Genomic DNA, 22,828 nt, shown 5'->3' with positions numbered 1-22,828 from the left:
GAATAGGAACCTGAGCAGAAAAATCATTATGGGACTGTCTAAATCTGTCCTGGATGTCAAATGGGCCAAGCAGTTCTTGTTCCCTCCTCTCTGAAACGCAGCAAAGCTCTTGGGTGTAGTAAAGAGCAGGTGTGGGATGTACCAGGATCATGGAGGAGCTGTGGGATGTACCAGGATCATGGAGTGGTTTGGGTGGGAAGGGACCTTAAAGCTCATCCAGTTCCACCCCTGCCCTGGACAGGACACCTGCCACTATCCCAGGGTGCTCAGGGCTGTGTCCAAAGCACTTCTGTTCTGTAATCTTGAGTGCTTTGTGGGGAGAAGGTTGGAAAGGAATGCTTGTTTCTCTTCATTGGCCAGAACCAAGAGACATCCCATGGTTGGCAGGCTCCAAAACACACAAAAGTTGGTAAATTTTCCCTGGAGGTGTCTCATGGAGCTCATCCCTGTGAGCTTTAGGGCTGCTGAAGTCTCTCCTTGCGCCAGAAAGCAAAATCTAACCAGGAGCAGAAAACACAAAGGTATCTCCTCTTTCTCAGGAAATCACTCTGCCAGCTCCTGCTGGCAGAATATCCAGAGATATTTTGCTTTTCTGCTTTTCTTCTGTTGCCTCCTGGACACCTGGCCCTGGCTGCCAAGTGGCACCATGTCCCCTTTGTGTGCTGCTGTCCCTGGACGTGCCCTGCTCACGAGGAGCCCCTGGGGTTGGATTTGGGGGCTGAGGCACAGCGGGCACCACACCTGCAGCAGGTGCCCCTTGGCTGAGCAGGGCAGCCAGGAGGTGTAGGTATGATATTTTATGAAAAATCTTCTGCTAGGATTTTTCCTGTCCTGGGGAGCTGAGAGCCTCAGGAAAGAAATGTAAACAATAACTGTGTGCTGCTGTGGAATGCAAGAAGTGTATTTTCTGTTAGTTTAGGTAGATTGTTTTCAATTAGTGACTAATCACAGCCACTTGTACCAAGGCTGTGAGCAGTCTCAGGATTTTTGTTATGCATTATATTCTATTTTATTCTTAGTCTCTGTAGCCTTCTGGTCCTTCTTTTCTTTCTGTTCTTTTAGTGTAGTTTTAATGTAGTATTTTAATATAATATATAACATAATAAATCAACCTTCTAAGCAAAATAGAGCCAAACCTCGTGTCCTCACACATGAAAAAATCACCACAAGAAGGAGGGGCATTGCTCACACAGGGTTAAGGGGAGTGGGGTGCTGGGCCAGCCTTGCCAGAGGTTTCTTGCCAAGGTGCAGTTGGTGTCTGGCTGATAAGGCAAGTGAAAAACACAGACAGAAAAATGCTGCTCGTGTACAGGCTGCTGCAGAGCCTGCTGGGTGTCTGTGCATCCAGAGAGCTGCCCAGGCAGTTCCAGCTGTGGATCCATGTCCAGAGCTCTCCCTGTCTGCCATCCAGGTGCCAGGCTGGAGCCCACAGCTCTACAGGAGCCCTGCTGGGATGGGGCTGCTGCACACGAGAGCTTCCTCATGGCAGTGTTCAGGGACTGCTGGAGTTCACTGCAGCTCCTGCTGGGAGGGAATCCCATCCCCATCCCAGCATGCCAGAGTGAGCAATTAATTGTTTGGGGGATTATCTGAGGACAGGACAGGGATGGAGATGTTAGTCCTGTGTCATTCCCCCTCACAGGGATGATACATAAATACAGATGTATAAATACACCAGTTTCTTTTCTGCAGCACTGAGCATTCTTTGTTAAGCTCCTGTTTGAGGTGTCCAGTTCCATGGCTGCATAATCCTGCCTCTGCTCAAATAATTGATTCCAGCTCTTCCATTTTTCTTTTGGAGCCAATTTTCTGAGCCATTGATCATTTTCATTGCTCCCTTGTAAATCAGAGTTCATGTTTTCCTGCAGATGTGGGGGGCTGGGGTGTGTTGGGTGGAGGGAGGGGAGGGAGCTGCTGCCAGCCTCCACATGGGCAGTTCTTCCATCCCACTGTCATACTGGGACTTGTGTCTAGTTTGTGAGAAAATCCTTATTTCTCTGGCCTTTTTCTGTGAGCTTTAGTGCTATTACTTCCTACTCCATAAATCTACAACATATTATTTCTGCCTAAAAAACCCCCATGTATGTTGAATTACAGCGTGAGTTTTTTTTACTCTCTAATTGATCAATACAATTATGCTTTATATTTGTTCTGTACTATTCATGCTTACCTGGTTTCTTGCTTGTTGTCCTAGCATTGAATATTGGATTTAGTTTCTGCCTCTGGAATGTTTATTTAGGGGCTGGTCTCTGAAGCGTAGATCATATTTAGCAATTTGTGAATGAAAGCTTTTCACTGTAAATGTAAAAGAGCTGTTTTAATTCAGCCCAGCCCTCCTGCCACCAGCTCTCTCTCCATGGAGCTGGGGTTTGGCGTGTGCCAAGGAAACTGTGCAGCTCTGAGCAGCCCAGAGGAGCAAACCAGGCCCATCAAACGCTCGTTTGGGCTGTTCCAGCTGCTGAGCAGAGGTTAACGAGGTCACTGGGGCAGGCAAACCTCTGCTCTGGCTGTGGAAGAAGAGGGAAAGATTCCACCAGTCAGGATGCCACAGGCACCACTTCTCCCTAGGGAGATTCGCTTTCATTTTCTAAAATATCTATATTAAAAAACCATTTACTGCATTAGAGAGTGTCACTGCCACCGAAACTGTTCATAAACTGCAACTCTGGTTTTGCTGCAAAAAAATTTGCTGTAGTAGTTTACATTTTTATAACCTTTTTGTGGCTTGGTATGCTGATTTTTGTACATTAATTTGACACTTTTCTGTATTTCTCTAGAGGAACCCTTTTTGTCAGCTTGTGTTTGCTTTGCAAATTTTGTAGCTGCATATTAAGTGTGTTTTAAGGACATCACAGCAGTGCTCAGGGATTGGGAAGAATTTTTTACTTTTGGGGTTTAAATCTCTTTTTTCCCCCAAGTATTATCCATATACTTCTGCTGTTTTTTAAGGAAGAATGTTATGACTCCCCATTTTCATTGAAAGTGTAAATTCCTTTTTTAGTTTCAGGATACATTTGAAGAAAATCAACTAATTTGTATACAACTAACTCAGATTTAAAATATAATAATGAAAAAATTCTGCTTTCAAACATCAATTCAAACATTTTTTCTGTGTTTAGGGGGAGGGACAGGAGGGGATGGATTAACTGGGTGATGGTCATGTTACAGTTTGATCCTTCTTAGAAACTAAATTGCAGTTGTGAAAATTGCATTTAACTTTATAATGATTCTAATAGGATTTGGAGCATATCCTAATGGAATAGGTTGTTATCCCTGGAGGAGGAAATAAAATCCCTGTGGACCATTTCAGGCTGATATGAAATGGGCTTTATGGTAAAATGTCCATTTTAAATACTGCTGGTAATCCAGATTTGTAACTGAAATACAAGCTAGGGATTGTGCCCCCAGCATCCCTGAGAAATGGGTTAGAAATGGAAGTGGCAGGAATGCTGGAGTCAGGAGTATTTGAGATACACTGGGAGAACGTGGAAAACTCTGCTGAGTTTGTGTTTGTGCTCTTTGGGCTGTGGGGAAGCTTCTGGAATGAGCAGATGCTTTTGTAAGGGGTGCCTGGAGCTGCACTCCGTGTCTGCGTGGTCACAGCCAAAGGAAGGGGATGGGGAGGAGTGGCAGGAGCTGGGATTTCCTTGGCTGGCCTTGGAAAACACACTCCTGAATTGTGGGCATCGAGGGCACCTGGAGGTGCTGGGGAAGCAGGAGTGATGCTTCAGTGTTGTCCTGGGCATTTCCAGTTTGGAAATTGAGCCTTAGGCTGTTGCTGGAGTTCCAGCACTGCTGCAGGAATAGTCCTGGAAGTGTTCCTGTCCCTGGAAGTGCCCATAGCCAGCTTGGATGGGCTTGGAGCACCGTGGTCCAGTGGAAGGTGTCCCTGCCCATGGCACGGGTGGCACTGGGTGGTCTTTGAGGTCCCTTCCCACCCAAACCACTCGAGGTTCTGTACTTGGCAGCGTTTGGAGCCACTGGTCAATCCTGTTCATTTTGGGTTTGTTGGATGCTGTGCTAGGACCTAGAGTTGATTCATTAATGCTTTTTAGAAAGAGAATAGGTTTTTAAAATGATCTTTACAGGCTGTGTGTCCAAAGGAGAGCACTGCTGTGCTCCCCCTGTACAGCAGAGCTGCAGACCACTGGAATTCATTTCCATTTCCTTCTGATCACCTCTACTTGTGCAATGGGATCCATGTCCAGCATCCATTCCTGTTTCCACATCACCCTGGGTGCATTTCCTGCTGCATGTGTGGAGTTCCTCAGCTCTTCCCATCTTTTTAGAGTTATTGGCTTAAAAAAGCATCTTATTTTTCAAATATTTCACCTTTATTGGGATGTAGCTTAGAAGTTTGAATCAACTGCTGATGTAGGTTGGATTGGGTTTTTTTCTTAATCTTTTGATCATTGTTGTGATCAAAATATTTTCTTCAGTCTCCAGAAGGGTGGCAGGGCTCCCTGGGGGGTGTGAAATTCTGTTTAAGCATTTTGCCTTTTCAGGAGTTGTTCTGTGCTGACACGAAGAGGGGGCTGAACTGCCAAGTTGTCTTTGAAGTTTAATTGTGTGTTTGGCAGCAGAGCACACGATCTTCCCTTACAAATCTGGTTTTCTCTGGTAATTGGCTCGTTTGCTCACTGGTTATCAATTGAACTTCTCTACCACAAACATCTGTACTTGCATTGTGTCAATGCTAAACACTGACATGGTTAAACCAGAAGAGTGTGTTTGAAAAGCATTTATTAATTCATTAACTGGGAAGTAATTGATAAAGTGAGCACTCCTCATGTTATTATCCCTTTGTGAGCAGCTTGGCATTTGCTCCATGAGCCAGAAAAGCAAAGTCACTTTGAAAAAACAGGGTGTTTCAAATTCTTAATCTCCTAAATCAAGAGTAATTGAGAGTGGGTAGGAGAGTATCTACTTCAGCTTCCACTTTTGTGTCAAGAAAATCCTGCCTCTTATGATTCAAAATTAATGCCTCTTTCTGGATGATGTCCCAAATTTGGCAATATCAGTTGCCAAATATATTTGAGTTCTTTCCAAATGTCTTCATTAGAAGTTAAATATTAGTGTAGAGCACAGAGTCAGAACTTTCCTGTGGCACAGTTTGGGCATTCAGTCTTCCCTGTGAGGGTGGGCAGGCCCTGGCACAGGTGCCCAGCTCCCCTGGGGCTGCCCCTGCATCCCTGGCAGTGCCCAAGGCCAGGCTGGGCAGGGCTTGGAGCAGCCTGGGACAGTGGGAGGTGTCCCTGCCATGGCAGGGGTGGGATGAAATGATCTTGAGGGAACTGTCCAGCCCAAACCAGGCTGGGATTCCATGATGAGTTTTTCACCCAAGTTTTTGTGCTTTTGGCAGTCACTGGTACTGGCTTGTGTCTCTTTGTGTTCCTCTGACAAGATTAATGCGTGGCTAAGGAATTCAAACTCACCTGTAATGAATGCTTTGGAAATGGAAGCATTGTACATTCGTGGAAAAACAACTTTTCCAATTCTTGTATTCCCTTTTTTCAACTCTGCAAGCACTGCAGGAATTGATCGTGCGTGTGAATACAGCCGGAGACAGAGATGGAAGGAAATGAGAACATCAGCTATTGATCAGGCAGGCTGAACAAAATGAGGCATTAGTTAAAAAGGGCTAACGAGCAGGCAGTGATTGTCCCAGGCTGGCAGGGGATGATGCATGTGGGAAGGGCAGAGGCAGAGATGGCTTGGTGAGGGATTTGCTGCACTGCTGCCATGGTATTTATGCCATTTTTCAAGGCACTGCTGAAATTCCATGTAAATGATTGAAACTCCACAGGCTCCTGTTGTATTTGTGGGGACCCTCGCGGCAGGAAGGAATGATGAGTCTGACTCCATGTTCTCAGAAGGCTCATTTGTTATTTTATGATCTGTATTATATTAAAGAATGCTATACTAAACTATACCAAAGAATACAGAAAGGATACTTAGAGAATGCTAAAAATATAATAATAAAAAATTGTGACTCTCTCCAGAGCCCTGGCCCTGATTGGCCAAAGAGTGAAAACAACTCCCAGCAGAACCCAATGGAACAATCACCTGTGGGTGAACAATCCCCAACCACATTCCAAAGGAGCACAACACAGGAGAAGCAAATGAGATACAGTTGTTTTCCTTTTCCTCTGAGGCTTCTCAGCTTCCCAGGAGCAAAATCCTGGGTGAAGGGATTTTTCCAGAGAATTTGAATGTTACAGGCTCTGGAGATAGATTCAGGCTGGAGCACATCCAGGGGGTTGTGAGGAATTGTCACAGCAGAGCAAACACGACTGGTTGAGCACCCAAAATAAGGCTGGGGTAGGGGAAGGGAGGGAGCAGTAGCACAGCTTGTAATAAATAACAGTGCTGAGGATAAATACCAGGGAGGAATAAAAATAATTTTCATAGAGAATAAATTACAGCAATTTGGTGGTAAATAAATTCAGAAGAGAGTTTTCAAATGTCAGAGTTGTGTGTGGTGGTAGCAGCCGTCAGAGAGTAAGCACAGAAATATCTGAACCTTGTTAAGGTGGAATTTATGGTGTGTTTGGTAGATTTCTGGGAGGCTGGCATGAAAGGGATGTCTGAATGCACAGGCAGCTGGGCTTGGCCCCATCCAGCTTTTTGCTCCTGTGTGAGAGTTTGAGCAGTGAATGTACAGCTTTGTGTAGGTTTGCACCCTTACCTGAGAGGTAAACCACCTTCTTACTCTAAAGCATTTCCATTTATTAATGTTCTCTTTATTCATTTATAATCCAAAACATATGGGGGGTTGGGTTGTTTAAAAACAGCTTACCTCCAGCTGTTTTTAAAAGTATTAAATCCACCTACAAACCTTTGGGATCGTTTCAGAGGAAACATGACCTAGGATTCCTTATCCACAGCACTTATCCAAATAAACCCCATTGAGAGGCCAAGTGTGTAAATTGTTTGTCTAAACCCCGTGGCCCTTCCATATTGACTTTCTTTGCTAAATATTAAAGGGCAAAAGGCTGCTTTGGGCTTTCCTGGAACTCCAACAATCCCAGCTGCCAACACCAGTAAGAGAATTGCCCTGTGCTGGGAGCACAGTAAACACAAATAAACGGGTGGGTGCTCTCCAAAGAGGATACTCAAGGAGTAAGTGCCTGCAGGGCTTGGTGCTGCTGGGCCAGATGAGTGCACAGGCCCTGGATGCAGCTGGAGGCTCCTGTGGGAGAAACTGAGACATGTCTGTGCACTGGTCACTTGGGGCTGGTGTCCCCAAAAAATCTGTGTCTCAGAGTTTGTGTGATTTTAAATGTATTTAATGGAATTAATCTCACTCTGGGGACTTGAGGACATATAGAAGGCAGTGAAGACCCAGAGTAACACCTTTGGTGCATGTTGTAAGTGAAGAACTTCTGTTCTTGATAGAATTTGTGTTCAGAGCTTCTGCTCTGCTGTGTTATAAATACACAGCTCCCCTCCTGTACATCCATGGAATGTCAGCACTGTGGTGTAAAGGCACCTGGCTGCTCATGGCCATCCTGTTTCCTTGGCTTCCACAGGCTGGAGAAGAAACTCCTGGGCTCAGTGCAGCACTCTGTGTTTGATAACCTCAATTCCTTCACAGGGACACGAGGCCACGGTGCCCTGGGAAAGTTTCATCTCACTTTTGTGTCCATTCATTTTTAAAAGTGCTTTTTGATAGCATTGTAGTACTTTTGATATAATTGTAGCTTTTGTTTTCCTATTGACTTGAACCCCCTGAGGTTTAACTTTGCAGTTTATACACCTCAGTTCCATTTCTTCTTTGATGTAGTCTTGAGAGGTCACTCTCAATTGGCTGCATCCTGTTGGAACCCTGGATGCTGAGAATCTTAAACTTTCTGTGCTGAAAGGTACAGACCCTCAAAAGAGCACTACATTTGACCTGAGGCATGTTTAGAAGACTTTAAAAATTGATTGATAGCACTGGGATTACGGGTGTGTACTTGGTTAGAAGTGTGTAATATCACAGGGTGGAAAACTCAGAGTTTGGGGTTTTAGAACATAGAAATAAATATGAACCAAGAAGTTTTAAGGCCGAGGCAAGTTATTCTTCTTTACCACCTTCTTCCTCCTTCTTCATGGGTTTGGGTGATGTTTTGTAATTGGACAGAAAAGTCCTCATTGTGGGCTTCAAGGGATCAGTTATTTGGTTAAAAGAGAAAATAATCTAGGTGTCCTTTCCTAATTGGATAGTTTAGTCTTAAAAGACCTTGTTAACCATTTTGTGCCTTGCTAATGAAACGGTGCTGAAATCATGGTTGTGAGGCTGTTTCACTGATAAATAATAAACACCTGAGTCCAAACATGAACTACAGTCTCAAATAGCTTCAATCCCAACCTCAAAAACCCGCAGGATCTCAGGATGGTTTGGGTTGGAGAGGATCTTAGGGATCATGTCATTCGCAGCCCTCTGCTGTGGGCAGTGACACCATCCCTGGCCCACAGGTGATCCTAGAAGAACTCCCAGCTTGTGTGGGTGTCTGCCAAGTTGAGCTGCACATTCCTGCTGCCTTGGCTGCCACTGGTGCCCAGTCCATCTCTCAGTGTCGAGCTGGCTGTGTGTGGGACTCTCAGGTCTCTTTCTCTGGCTCTAACATCATCTTCTCACCTTTGTTCCTTCACCCTGAAGTCCCCCCCACGTTCCTGAGGCGCCCTGCGAACATCTACGCGCACGAGTCCATGGACATCGTGTTTGAGTGCGAGGTGACCGGGAAGCCGCCGCCCACCGTCAAGTGGGTCAAGAACGGCGACGTGGTGATCCCCAGTGACTACTTCAAAATCGTGGTGAGTGCACCGGGCCTGTCAGCTCTCCATAGTCACGGAAATTGGGCTCTTCTCTAGAGCTGCTTTTGTCCTGTTGGTGTTTGGTATCTCTGCCGGGGGCTGTGTATAAATCACAGACAGGACTGCTAGGAACGGGCCTTGAGCTGTTTTGTTTTCCAGCATCAGTCTCATTACACGGTTATGACAATGGGAAGATGCTATTAACTCATATCCAGGCAGCAGACCAAGAACTTAATGTTACAGCTTAATGTTACTTTAAAAGATTTTTGGCCAATCACACAGAGCAAAAGCATATTGACAGCAGTTCTACCCACGCGTCCCTCTGGTTAAAACACTGTTTCCTTATTTCAAATACAATACCTGCTTGTAGGCCTTAGAACACAATACACAGAGCTCCATTATTAAGCTTAGAACTTCCTCATATCTCACTAGATAGACTTTTCTGCAGCTTAGGGAGTTATTGTAGCCAAGCATTAATACACAAACCATTGTTCTATTTGTTCTTACTTTTCTACTTCTTACATAATTTTTCTGCTGACCAATCTTGTGGCTACTGCTTAGCTCCAATCACAGTTCCGCTGTTTCTGAGGCCTGCCTTTTGCAGCTTTCCCAAAACCTTCTGATTTTATGGATTCCCACACTCTGGGACCTGGAAGAGAAATGGTTTCTTGAATCCCTTTAATGTACATTGCTTATGTTTTAAGAGTTGATGTCTTTATAGCTTGGAATTTCCAGGAGACTCGGGCACACAGGGTGGCAAAATGCACTGTCATGAGCTCACCACGACCACTGGCTGTGTGTGCTGCAGTCTGTGCCCCATTAAAATTCCAATTTCAAGCAGGAGCTGAAATAGAAATGTAACTGAGCTGTGGATGGTGAGTTTGGCACAGGGGTGCTTCTGCAGGGAGATTTCAGATGCAGTGAAAGGCATTATTGACAGAGTTGAGAAGTGAATGGCTGTGTCATTGGGTGTACCTGGCTCGTAGGGCTGTGAGGTTCAGCCAGGGTCCAAAATACCACCAGAACAGCTGGGGAAGCATTGGGATTTACCAGTACTGTGTGATGCTGGAAAATGATGGCCATTAATGAGAGCTTCTGCTGCCTTTTGAACTGCTGGAACATGAGGATTCAGGGCAAGGGGAACACCCAAGCACACTTTTCCCAGTTTCTGTCAGAAGTTTCTCCTGCCACGTTAATGTGCCCTGCTGACACCATTGTTTTGGCAATTGCAGCCCATTTCTAAGTGTTGTTTTCTCCCTTTGCTCCTCAGAAAGAACATAACCTGCAAGTTTTGGGGCTGGTGAAGTCTGATGAAGGATTCTACCAGTGCATTGCAGAAAATGATGTTGGAAATGCACAGGCTGGAGCCCAGCTGATAATACTTGACCTTGGTAAGATAAACTGTGACAGCAGAGAGCCAAAAGTGGGAAGGGACCATTCCAAGGGACCTTTCCACAGGGTGGGTTCTGTCAATAGCTCAGCTAGAGCAGGGTGATTTTTTAAAAATCTTGTGAGTGATCCAGTGTTGTTTTCTGTACACTTAGTGAGGAGAGCTGAAGGAATTCTACAGGATCCATCCTGTATTTTGAATAATATTGGGTGCAATAATAAAACATGGTCCAAAATGTTGCATGCTGAGGGTTACAAGCAATAGCAGAATAGTGAAAATGAAAACAGTCACTAAAATCACAAACCTGGAAAAGAAGCACTTCTGGAGCACACCCCAAATATTTTATATCAAAGTCATTCCAGTGTCAGAAGCCTTTTCTGCTATTAGTGTAAAAAATAGTGAGCTTTGTCATTCCTGCAAACTGCAGCTGCACATCTGGTGGTTTACAGCTGCAGTTTAAGGTAAATATGTGCTCCAGTCAGGGGAACTCCTGCCAGTGCTCCCTGTACAGTGCCCTGCATTGCATGGCTGGGGTGGCAAAGCAGAACAATTGGTGTTATGATTAAAGACCCCAAAAGAGAGATACTGCAAATATCACCACTGAGGCATCGGGTTGTTTTGCTCTTTCAGGTCACAGAGTTCTGAAAAGTAATTTCTAAAAGCCCAAGGAAGAAAACCCCAGAGGATGAGGGGAGACAAGTCAGACAAGAAAATACTAAAATATACCGAGGGGGGCTTTGTGTTCTCTTTTTGGAGGGGGATTGTTTTAAATGCTAATTTCTTTCTTATTTGGATGGAGAGGATTTAGGAGAAACAGTCTTAGCCATGGCTGGAGGCTTGATGGAGCTTCACACCTTGAACAGCTGTGGATCTGCTGCCCCTGGCTTTGGTGTCCAGTGTGCAGAGAGTAAACTTAGGAATGAGCCATAAAGAGATTTCCTGATTGTTTTCCAGTTGTTTTGTAGGATAGCTGTGCACTTGCTACTCCCTCTGAATTCCTGTTTGGATCTGGGTGTGTTTCACTGCTGGCTGAAGAGCCACAGGTACTCCCCACAAGGATTTGGGGAATGCAGGGTGCCCTCTCCTGGGGTCAGGAGCTCTAATGCCATGGAGCAGTGTCAGGAGTGCATCCAGCACTGCCCTGCTGTCAGCAGATTGCCAGAAGAATTATTAAAAGGAATTTAATTTCTGCTCTGTGCATTAATCACCTGAGTGGTTTGCAGCCCCTTCCAGCAGCAGCATTATTCCACATTCTCCACGTTTCAAACACTGAATAATGGATGGCCTTGGCTCTGGGAGCCCTGCCCAAGCCTGTGCTTGCACCCAGTGGTTTCTGAATGACTCTCACTGTTGTTATTGGAGTTCCTGTGGTCTCACTCCTCTGCCTTTCCCTCCCCTGCTGTTTGTCCAGTGGTTTCTCCTTCCTGCTCTGCTCCAGCACCTCATCCTGCTGTCCTCAAGGACTTTGCTCATAATGTCCTTTCTCTTTTGCATGCTGCCAGAGGATTTGGGCTGCAGTGGTGGAGTCTCACTGGGGGTGTAGAGACACACCCGAGGCCGTGTCCCTGCAGCTCTGGGGCCATTGGGATGCTGTTCTCCAGCAGTGGGACAGCCCTGGAACACTTCTGAGTGGATCTGTGCTGTGCAGGGGGCTGTGATGGGCAGTGCCCTGAGGAATGAGTGTGATATGTGAAACCTGGCCACTCACAGGTGCAGGAAATATGGATATTGGGGTTTAAAATACCTTCCTTCTCTCAGTCCATGAGCATGGAGAAGGATACTTCTGGGAAAGAGGGGGAAGGTATCACACGCAATAGTGGCAGCTGACTTGGTATGAAAAGTCAAACCCCTAATTTGAGCAAAAACTATTCTGAACATTCCAATCATTAATGCAGAAAACTTGTTTTTTTTAATTATTTCGTAGCTGCTGATGAGAAATGCCAACTTTACCAATTTGAAAAGTAACTTCAGTGAAAAAAATGTTGATTAAGTGTTCATCAAAGTTATTCCCAGTTAGCAGTGCTTCCCTTCCCGTGCTGTTCTGTTTTCTCCTTCCTGCTGGAATTGGCAAACATCTGGCTATTTACAAACCATCTCTCATTAGCCCTTTTGCTTATCAAATTGATCTTGAATGAACTAAATGCAAATGAGAAAGTGGAAGCCCTGGGGAGTTTCTCAGGGAGGCCACGTGAGTGCTCTCATCCAAGTGAAGTCCCACATCTGTGCTTTGTGCTCCTGGAAGGCAGTGGAAGTTTGAAATGCAGTGAGGGGAAAACATTCATCTGCTACAAGGGAAGATGTCTGTGTTTGGACACATTTCTGACTTGGAGAGAGCAGGAATTTGATGATTCACCTTCTGCACAGCCCCACAGAACTCTGTATAAAGCCTGTCTGTGGCTCTCATCTCCTACCATGAGCTTGATATAATCATGGATCAGACATAATGTTTTAGGCTGGGCTTTTTGGTGTTTGGGGGGAGTTCTGGGTAGCTTTAAGTACACAGGAAAATTATTTGAGGGAAATGTTAAAGTACAGAATTGAAAGGCTTCTTGAGTGGCTTTTCCTCTAAACTTTGGTAATTCTGTTAATACATTTAGAAAAGTTTGCACCTGGAAAGGGATTGGCCATACAGAATCCACAACCCTTGATTTTTCAGGAATACATGAAAGAATCATGGCGTTGAGAGCAGAGACTTTTAGGGACACGTGTTTGTAATTAAGGAAGTTGGAAGGATAGAAGAGGGAGGAAGATTTGGGTCAATGGTCTGAGTTAAATCCTCTTCACCTCTGTGCTGAACATCAGGTGTAGAATTCTGCAAGGAACTTGAAAAGCCTCTCGTGTGCTTTCCAGGCACTTTGGGATTTGGAGCTGTGTCCCTGTTTCAGATACTGGCCCTGGGCCCTCAGTGCCTTTCAGAATTTCACTGGAGTGGCTCTGCTGCCTGCTCTGCCTTTCAGGAAGAATTTGGGAATTCTCCCTAAGAGAAGGAAATTCCTCAGTGACCTCACTGCCTTGCACTTGGACTTTTCAGTCTCAGTGCTTCTCTCTTTGCCTCCTTGATGAGGAGATGAGTGGTTTGATGTCCTGCAGATGCCCCAAGGAGGACTCCTGCCTGTCCCAGAATCTCCATGGTGCCTTGGGAATGCCTTTCTCAGCAACCTCAAATCTCTCCTCCCCCTTTTTTACACAAAGCTTCACTTCCAATCCTCATTGCTCAGCCCCTGAATGTCTCAGTTATGGAGCAGATACACTGAATTACAGCAGAGCCTTTCCTTGTCATCACTTTTACAGCATTTTTGTGGGGGGGGGATGAGACCCTCAGGGTAACAGAGGCATTTGGGGTTTCTTGGTGCTGTAACCCAGCCTTGTCCAGGGAATCTGGCCCTGCTCACGCTGCCATGTGGGGACTGGGAAAAGAACAGGTGGCAACAAGTAGGAGGAGGGAGGCAGATGGTTCCCTGTCACCCTGTGTGAAAGGCATTGACGAGTGCTCAGGCACCGGGGAGAACAGGAGTGGTGCCTGAACACTGTGGAAAGCAGGGCTTGGGCTGTAAACAAATATGCTGTGCTATGGGAGAACAATTTCAAACCAGCCTTTCAGATGCACTGTGTCACCTTCACAAGTGAAGGGGGGTGCTTTGTGGGGCTCTTTTATACCACAAAATTGGGTTTTTTCACTATATTGTGAATTGTACAGGAGTGAATTGTACAGCTCCTGCTGTAGGAGCCATGTCAGGATTGTTTGTTATGGAACTATTTCTTTAAAATTAGGGTTTTTTCCATGAAGAAAGGTCTCTGTCCAAGCAAGGGTATCCTGCATGTGATTAATTATTCCCAGCATGAGAAGCAGGGAGGAGGAATTAGAAATCTGTGTGTGGTTATAGAGCTGTGAGGCTTTGGGATCACAGAGACATCTGGGGATGGCTCCATGGGATGGGTGCAGGTTCTGCAGGGAGGAGGGGCAGGGAATCAGGGAACTGGGTCACCCTGAAGGCTGATTCCAGTGTTTCCTCACTTTGGAGAGGGTGACGAGGCAGCCAGGAGCACTGGCTCAGGGATCAGTGGATGGAAGGACAGCAGTCTGTGTCTGCTGGAGTCTGGGTCCTGCAGGGCAGGGGGGAGATGGAGCTTTTTAACACAGCCCTGGTGCTCCTGTGGGCTTTGGGCCATGTGGGGCTGCTGGGTGGCAGCTCTGTGACACATGGAGCTTCCAGAGCAGGCTGGAATTCATTGCCTGGGTCTGGCTGGCAAGTGGAGCTGGGAATTCCAGCCTTCAGCTTCCAGACAGGAGGCTTTGGCTTGTTTGGGATATTTTTGGTAGGTTTCCATAGGTGACTCTTAACAAGAGGCAAACCATTTGATCCTGAAGGACCAAAGCACAGCAATATTTGCTCCACAGGGCAGGGGTGGAGTGTGTGTCCAGGAGACCAGGAGGGATAAAGAAGGAGCTGCCAGCTGGGCTCCAACACAAAGTGAAAGCCCAGGGAATCTGGAATCAAAGGCAGAAAATTGCCTGGAAGTGTAGGGATGTAGGAAAGACAAAGCTCAGCCGGAGCTGGAACCTTTTCAGGGAAGGTTGTGGAGCAAATCCCCCTGGTGGCCATGTTATGGGTACATGATGGGTGGTGATTGGGAACATGGATCTGCCAAAGACAAACCGTGCCCAGCTGCTCCCATGGCCCTCTGAGATGAAATGGTTGTGCCTGTGGTGGGGAGGAGAGAAGCAGATTTTGTTTGCTTTGCCTTCAGCCAGGCCTTTGGTGCTGTCTCCAAGAGTATCCCTGAAGCTAAACTGTGGAAATCCAGACTGGATGATGGGAAGTGTGGAGAACCATGGAAACTGGGAGCATGGATGTACTGGATGTGCTGAGTTGGAGTCATCCTGGACCCCCTGTTGCTGCTCAGGCAGGGATGGGGACAGGGAAAAGCTGCAAGCAAAGGAGTTTCTGATCAGAGAAGGCAGCTTCACAGGGAGGGAGCTGCTCCCAGCAGGCTGCCCAGGGAGCTCTGGGAATCTGTGCTCGTGGGAGATGCTCAGGGCACACCTGGACAAGGCCCTGAGCAGCCTGGTGGAAGGTGACCCTGCTCAGGCTGGGGTTCAGGGGAGCCCCCAGACCTGTTCTGTGGTCCTGTGAGGCTGGGGTGGGGATGGACCCTCTTGGTGTTGGTGCTCTGCATGGAATGGCCAGATCTGACAATTCCTGGGATGTGTTTCCTGCTGATCCCCCCTGGAGAAGCACCAGTGCTGGTGTTGGTGGCAGTCTGACATGACAAACCTTGTTGCAGTAAAGTCTGACACCAGTGTGTGATCTCTGCTCAGTCACATCCCACGGATCTAACTTGGAGGCAGTTTTAAAGAATCATTTATTGCCCTAAATCAGTGCTTTATTTGAGCAATTGAGTTCTGTCCAGGCCTGTAGCTGCATAAACAATCCCATTTAGTGTTGGAACCTCTCTGCCAGGCTTTGGCCATGAGCTGTGTGCAGGCATGGGGCACTGAAAGGAGCTGGGTGGGCTGGGGGCTTCTCTGAGCCCCTCAAAGGTGGAGAACATCAGGAATCTGATCCAAGCTTCCCAAAGGCAGCACGTTTCAGTTAAGATTGTGCTGAAAATCTCTCATTTCTGCACTGCAGATGGTACTGGACTGTTTGAAGTCACTTCAGGCTGACTTGGAGATTCCCATTCCTCACACAGAGGCCATTTCAACTGCCCTGACCTGACTGAAAAGATTCCCAGCTATAGCTGGATTTTAAAGGCAATGTCAAAAGCCTTATTTCAGTCAGGATAGATGAAATACTCTGTGTTTTCCATAACTGTAAGCTTCATTATGCTGTTTTTGGAGGCAAATAGAAGTTCTTGTTGACAAGTTTTGGCTCCTGCTGAAAGAAATGCAAAAGTTGGCACTAACAGGCCAACTGTGCTCTGCTTTGAAAAACTCAGATACACAGTTGGGTATTTGCCATGTGTAAAAAAATCCCATAAATAGGCCTTGCCTGGTTCAAGCCCTGAGGCAGACTCCTCTCATGTCACCTCAGAACCTATTTTGGCTGATTTCTTAGATATCAAATGTACCTTCTCAGGCTCTCTCTCTCATAGAGGTGGTGCTTTAGAGTATTTTTAAGTTACATATTGTGAATGAAAACATTCTCAGTCCATGGAATTCTGTGGAGATTTTGGAGACTACAGAATTACTTGAAAAATCTGCAGGGTGTTGTAAATGAAATACCAGAGCAAGATAAAAATATATTGTTCTTATTCAAAGAGCAATAAAGGAGGACTCTGGGTGTTCCTCTGCAGGGTCTCCTGTTTCTTCTCTCAGACAGAAACGTTCTCAAGTTCTTTCTGCCTTGTCCAATTTTAATGAAGGAAAATGGGAAGAGGTCCCTGTGGTTTCCAGGAGTGGCTTTCAGGAGTCTCAGCATCCACCAGAGAAGAAATAGATGAAAATTGAGCAGGGAGGCTGCAAAGCCTTGCAGACCAAAATTCACATTTTCTGCCAAGTGGAAAAAGTACTGAAAGGAATGAAGTGTGGATTTTGGAGGAGTGGGAGATGGTGATGGACCTGGGGTGGAACTGGATGTCCAGGCAGCACAAAGCAGCCCATGGTTCTGGGAGAGCAGCTCTGGGCTGAGGGGACATGGGGAAGAACCTCTGGTCTGGAGGAGTGGGGAGATCTGAAAGTCAGAGAATGGAAAATCCAGTGGGATGAACATCATCAGAGCCAGGAGTAGCAGGGAAGCTTCCTCCCTGCTTCTGTTTGATCTCCACAGACATGTCCCTGAGGGTTCCACTCACAGGATTCAAGTTTGTCCCCAAATGGCAAATTCCAAGCTGCACATGGGGAACGTTGAAGGACTCCTGGCAGTGCTGGGACTCCTCAGAGCCGAGAGCATTCCTGAAGTCCCTGCCTTCATCCCAGCATCAGATGGATGGTGCAGGAACAGCTTGGAAGGCTCATTTGGAGAGCTGTGCTTCAGGAACATAAACAGCATCTGAAATCACAAACTGACTTCAAACACTCCCAGCCAAAGCCAAGCTCAGAGAATGTTTGTACCGGTTGTGTACACTCCAGTGCTAATTTTCTGTAAACACAGCAGTGTGTGCTCCTCTTTAGTGCTGAAAGAGTGGGGGTTTTGTGTTTAATTTTGATTTTAATTTACATTACTTAGCTATTATTCCTCAGGGAAAAGCAGCATTTGTGTTTCTCATGGCTGCATATCTGTTCAAAATGGCCTGGGAGCTGTTTGAATTCAGTCAGTTCCATTTCTCAACTCAGTTCCTGTTTAATAAATGATCTTTATTTATTCCCTCTTTATGGGCCCAGCTAATATATAGTCTTATTGAGAAGCAGAACTGATTAAAGCACCCTAGATCCCAAACTTCTTGAACGTTTAACTTGATGAAACGGGAGCTAAGCAGTTCTCAGTAGCCTGTTCATGTTTAAAGCTGGCACAGGCTTTGAATAAATTGCTCTAATTTAGATTAAATTAGGAATAGATTAATGTTTGCCAGTGTGCTGTGAATTGCAGGGAGGCAGAACAGCATTTATATTGTGCTTATTAGTTTTCATTTCTTGTTTTATGGCTGTATTTACAGTTGGCTTGGCAGAGAAGTGGGAATCTCCTGGTGGAATTCACACAGGTTTGGGTGCCCTGACTTCAGCCTGGGCCCACAAATAAAGGGTTGTGGGGGTGCTGCTTGTGCTTGAATTTTGGTTTTCACCAGGGGACTTGATGGCTAGAAGGAACTGGAAGAAATTCCATGTCATGTTGGAAAAGGAGTGATAGGTAAGGGATGTTCAGAGGAGGCAGAGCAAGGGCCTGTAGGAGCAAAAACTTGGCTCTTTTATGAGAAATACACAGCACACATTAATAGGAGCTTGCTGTCCTCCACCTGTATCATTCCATATTTATTGTCCCACTGCAGAAGTGCAGTGAGGTAGGATGTGTATGGAAGGCTCTGAGTCCATTTTATCACTTCTGGCTAATCCTGAATTCCTGAGAGAGTTTCTCAGTCCCATAAAAGTCTCTTGGCCACCAGAAAGGCTGATTGTTAACACCAAACACACCTCCCTCAACAGCGCTGAAATCCTCCCATTCCATTCTGTTTATCCTCATATTTTACATATTCCTGGCAGCTTGGCTGGGTGATGTCATGTCAGGAGTGCTTTTTCCTGGGAACAAAGCAGTGCTGCTGGCTCCTCTGCCTGCCCCTGCCTCCTGCTCAGAGAGGAAAACACAAATAATCAGGAGTGGATCACGAGGGCTGTTGTTTTGAGTGGCTTTCCTTTTTCCATCCCTGGATGAGTGGAAGGGAGGATTAGCTGTAGCTTGATATCCGTCATGACTACCAAAGGCATTTCCTCTGCCTTTATTCCTCATATCCAGGGCTCTGAGGATTGACAGGAACACCCTTAGTTTGTAATTGATCCCAGGCTCGTGTTGGAAAGAGAAAGATCAGATTTTGTCAGTCTCACACCAGCAGGGAGAGCAAACACATGGGCTTGGTCTTAATTGCTTGCTTATATTTCAGAGTTGCTAAGTTCTACAGGAATAGCAGAGGCAGCAGAATGCCATTTGGAGAGAAGGGACAGGGCTGGTTTTCACTTGGGCTCAGAGGGTGACAGGACTCGTGATGATGAAGATCTGGAGCTGGGAGAAGCCCCTGGTCCTTATTGCCAGGACAACCTGCATGGGCTCATGGGGTTTATTCCCTAAGGAAATGCCATAAATCCAGCACAGAAATGTAATTGTTAATAATGTGTGTTCAGTATTGAAGCCAGCTGTAAGATGTCACTGTCCTCACTGGGATAGAACAGCCTGGAGTGAGGGATTCTTGTTTCCCTGGCTGTTTCCCCTCTCCTGTCATCTCTCTTCTCCCCAAAAAGAAACTCAGAGTCTTTGAAGGACAGATGGATTCTGTGTGGTTTTCCTGGTCACACGTCAGCACTGGAGGTGTTGAAGGAAAAGAAAGAGGGAGAAAAGTCATGCCTGGATCCAGGTGACAGCTGACTGGGGATGGACATTCCACCTTGGCCCTTCTTCAGCCCCAATTTACATTTATAAACTGCTTTCAAAACTTTTCTTGGGCATTTTTAACACTGGTCTGTGACCACAGCAGATCCACACTGAGATGTTGCACCTCTTGCTGTAAACCCATCGTGCACTTCTGGAGAATAACCTTCAGTCCTTGTGTGCTGGGAAGTGCACCCCAAATTCCCAAGCTTCTGTGCTGGGAAAAGCAGTTGTATTCTAAAAATACTCACAGGGTTCCCTTTTTCTGTTAGAGTTAGAAATAGGAGGAAGCAAGTGAACAATACAGGTTTAAAAATAGAAGAAAAGTCTTAATTAAGAGTTTATAAGATTCCCAAATATCTCAATACTCCTCTAGTTCTGTAAAAATGGGTGGGTGTGAGGTGGGCAGGAAGGAGCTGTGGCCTTTAGCAGAGGAATCCAGTGGAATTTAATAAAATATCCAGTACCACACCTAACAGTGCTGCTCTGTAGGTGATTATAGACTAAAAGAGGAAAGAGGGGGTTTGAGGGGATCTTCTCTCTCATAAAAAATATTAATTGTGTAGCTACAAACCTAAATGGAAGGAAAAGAGAGTGTGGTAGATATGTGTAAGAAACAAGCAGTTAAATAAGCCATGAATAATTAGTTGAAATAAGTTTTCTAAAGAGCTTGGACAAATAAGGACAATTTTGACAGCCAGCAGCTTGCTCAGCCTCATCTGCTGCGGCTCCAGTTTGGTGCTGCCAAGCTGTTCCAAGTGGCAGCAGCTCCCAGACAGAAGATGTCCCACTTCCAAGGTGGTTTTTGGAGAGAAGCAGCCATGCAGGGTAACTCTGAGCTACTGCCCCTGTGTCCCTGCAGTGTCCCAGACAGGGACAGGGTGGCTTGTCCAGAGGCACTGGGCTGAGCATGGCAGTCACTTAGAGGAGACACTGCAGGTGAAAGTCAGGGTTATCTGTGGTCTGGGAGCAGCAGCAGGATCTGTGTTTGCTTTCACTTCCTTAGAAAATACATCCTGAAAGAGTCGTGCCATGGTCATGGAATCCCAGGGTGGTTTGGGCTGGAGGGACCTTAAACCATCCTGTGCAGCCCTGCCATGGCAGGGACACTTCCACCATCCCAGGCTGCCCCAAGCCCCGTCCAGCCTGGCCTTGGGCACTGCCAGGGGTGCTCTGGTCCTGCTCTGCCAGCACAGCAGTGATTCCTGCACTGCCAGCCTGCAGGATTAGGGGGGATTGTTGGGATTATTGGGGATTATTTGGATTATTGCAGCATTCCCAGAGCTCCAGCACTGTGTGACCCTTCCCTTGGGAGTGCCAGCTGAGCATCCCTGTGGGAAGGGAAGGGCCCAAGGGCACAGAGGAGTTGTTGGCAGGGCCCAGGGGAACTTCAGAGGCATCTTGAGCTCTTCAGGTGTGCCAGTGGCTGTGCAGAGCTGAATCCTTTGCTCAGGACATGGGGTTTGTTTGTCACTGCTCCTCAAGGGCTGTGCTTGAACAGAACTCTGTTATTTGGGAATAGAGTCACAGCTCTGCTGCCATTGTTAAAGTCAGATTGCAGAACACTCTTGCAGGCTCTGCTGCTCTCAAGAGATTTTTTTTAAATTCTTCAGAGGGGTTCAATTGATGAATATTCACAGTAAGAGGAAACTGGCCAGGGTTCTTTGGGGGCACTTCGAGGCAGATTTTCTGTGGGTTTTGGTTTGGATTTTTGATCCTTTTTCTTAAGGAGTAGTTGTTAAAAATATTTAATTCTTTAAATAATTGAATAATCACTACTGAATTTGAAGGTCATACCCATCATTTTACAATATGTGTTTTGGTTTGAATTTCTTTCCAATGACACAATGTGTTTCAAAGCAGCTTTGAACTCCTTGGGGACAGGTGAGGTGTGCTTGGCTCATTTCCCTTTTTTAATAACCTGAGTCTCATGACTGAAATCCCTGCAGGGCTTTTTGCCCTTTCCATCCTCCCCTGGAGCTGTGGATGTGGTTGGAGCCAGGGGGTTCCTGCTCCTTTTCCCTGGAATGCGTCAGCAGGGCCGTCACGCCTTTTTAAGGCTTGTTTTATGAGACAGGAAAAAATCAAATTGTTTCCTCTACACCAAAGCATTTCATGGTGAAACGGGAATGGGAGGAGGGCTCGTTATCAGGAGGGGTTTTATGACTTCCTCTAAACCACAGGCTCCCAGTCAGAATGTGTTTATCACTATTTTTATATATCCCAGTTTATTGAGCACCCAGCAGTGCCCGCTCGCAATGTGAGACAGAACCAAATAAATGCCCTAAAAATCACAATCACTGAGTGGCAGGCAGACACTTGCTTGTTCTGGATTTTTGGGGAATTTTTTGCACTCAATTTGTGCATTGAGTGAAGAGTAAATAACAGCTCTTGCTCCCAGTGGTGATGTAAATTAATCTAAGGCAATTAAAAATTTAAAATAAGGTTTTTTCCTGCTCCGAGCTAAACTTGTCGACATAGAGGAATAAATTAGGAAGAATCTCCATTTCATTTATGAGGAAAATGAGGGATATTGGTAGGGGAGTGTCTGTTCCTCAGCGTGGGGGTTGAATTTGGGGTTTTAAGTGTGTGAGGAGCAGCATTTATTGCAAGTGTTGAGTGGGGTTCCTGCCCTCAGACCTCTCCCTGCAGCGAGGGGATCCAGGGAAATGCCTGTGTGGGGTCAGCCCTGGGCCCCTTTGCTCCCTGGTTCCTGCAGGTGTCATTCCCAAAGGATGTCCTGTTTGTCTTTCTGACACATTTCCAAAATCACACATTCCAAATTCCACACAGCTCCAAATTTCCAAAATTTGAGTCCACAAAGTTCTGCAGTTTAAATTAGCTCGTGGAGAGTAATTAAGTGTACAGAATCCTAAATTGGAGGGTGTTTTCTGTTAAGCAGGTGTGGATCTGTGTCTGGCACCAGAGGGATACAGGTGATGGTGGCTGCCTTTGGAAATCCAGGAGATTCAGGACATTTCTGTTCATTCTATAAAGCAGAAATTACTTTCCACACCCGTTCAGTCTCTGTTCCAGCTTTGCACAAAAGCATCAGTTTGTGGAGGGAGTCCCAGAGATTTCTTTAAATGAGTTTTCCCAAGGGGAGAAGTTAATTCCATTATCACAGCTGATCTGGTGAGACCAGCTTCAGCACTTTGGCTGTTTGTCTGGGAGAAATCACTTGGGCCAGGTGACGTGGCTTTGTTTGAGTGTGCTGTCACTCAGGGGACTGCTGGCAATAGCCAGGTGGTGGAAATTTATGTTTTAAGCATTTGAACAAGGACAACAATTGGATACAAGCAAAAACATGGAGAAAAAATAGAGAAAGTAAAATTTTGAAGGGTGGTGTGTAGTGTGAACTTACTAATTTTGTTATTTCGTGCTCATTATTGCACTCCAGCCAAGTTCTGCTGTTATTTTTAAATATGATGAACATAATGAAATCAGTGGCATTTGATTGTGGCTCTTTGCAGCATCACAGCTGCTTAATCCTGATCTGAGCTGAATCCTTCCATGGGGACACCATGAACCAAAGTTCAAATTTAAAACAGTGCAGTAGGTAAAAGAAAAAGTTTCAAAGTCTTTATTACCTTTCTGGAACCAGTTAAATAGATTTATGGGAGAA

General features: G+C 45.9%; 1 protein-coding gene across 7 annotated transcripts in view; it reads left to right on the top strand.

Annotated features, from left to right (window-relative positions):
- NEO1 (neogenin 1) overlaps positions 1 to 22,828 on the top strand; it is a 170,206-nt gene that overhangs the window by 98,784 nt on the left and 48,594 nt on the right. For all 7 annotated transcript variants that reach the window (XM_039723089.1, XM_039723088.1, XM_039723087.1 and 4 more), the window contains exons 6-7: positions 8,645 to 8,799; positions 10,070 to 10,190. In XM_039723089.1, coding sequence (XP_039579023.1) covers positions 8,645 to 8,799; positions 10,070 to 10,190 — 276 coding nt within the window. The remainder of the gene's footprint in view (positions 1 to 8,644; positions 8,800 to 10,069; positions 10,191 to 22,828) is intronic.

The sequence above is a fragment of the Passer montanus genome, unplaced genomic scaffold (genome assembly GCF_014805655.1).
Source record: "Passer montanus isolate IOZ18808 unplaced genomic scaffold, ASM1480565v1 scaffold5, whole genome shotgun sequence".
NCBI lineage: Eukaryota > Metazoa > Chordata > Aves > Passeriformes > Passeridae > Passer > Passer montanus.
The sequence above is the reverse complement of the archived record's forward strand: the minus strand, read 5'-3'. Positions and strand labels throughout refer to the sequence as shown.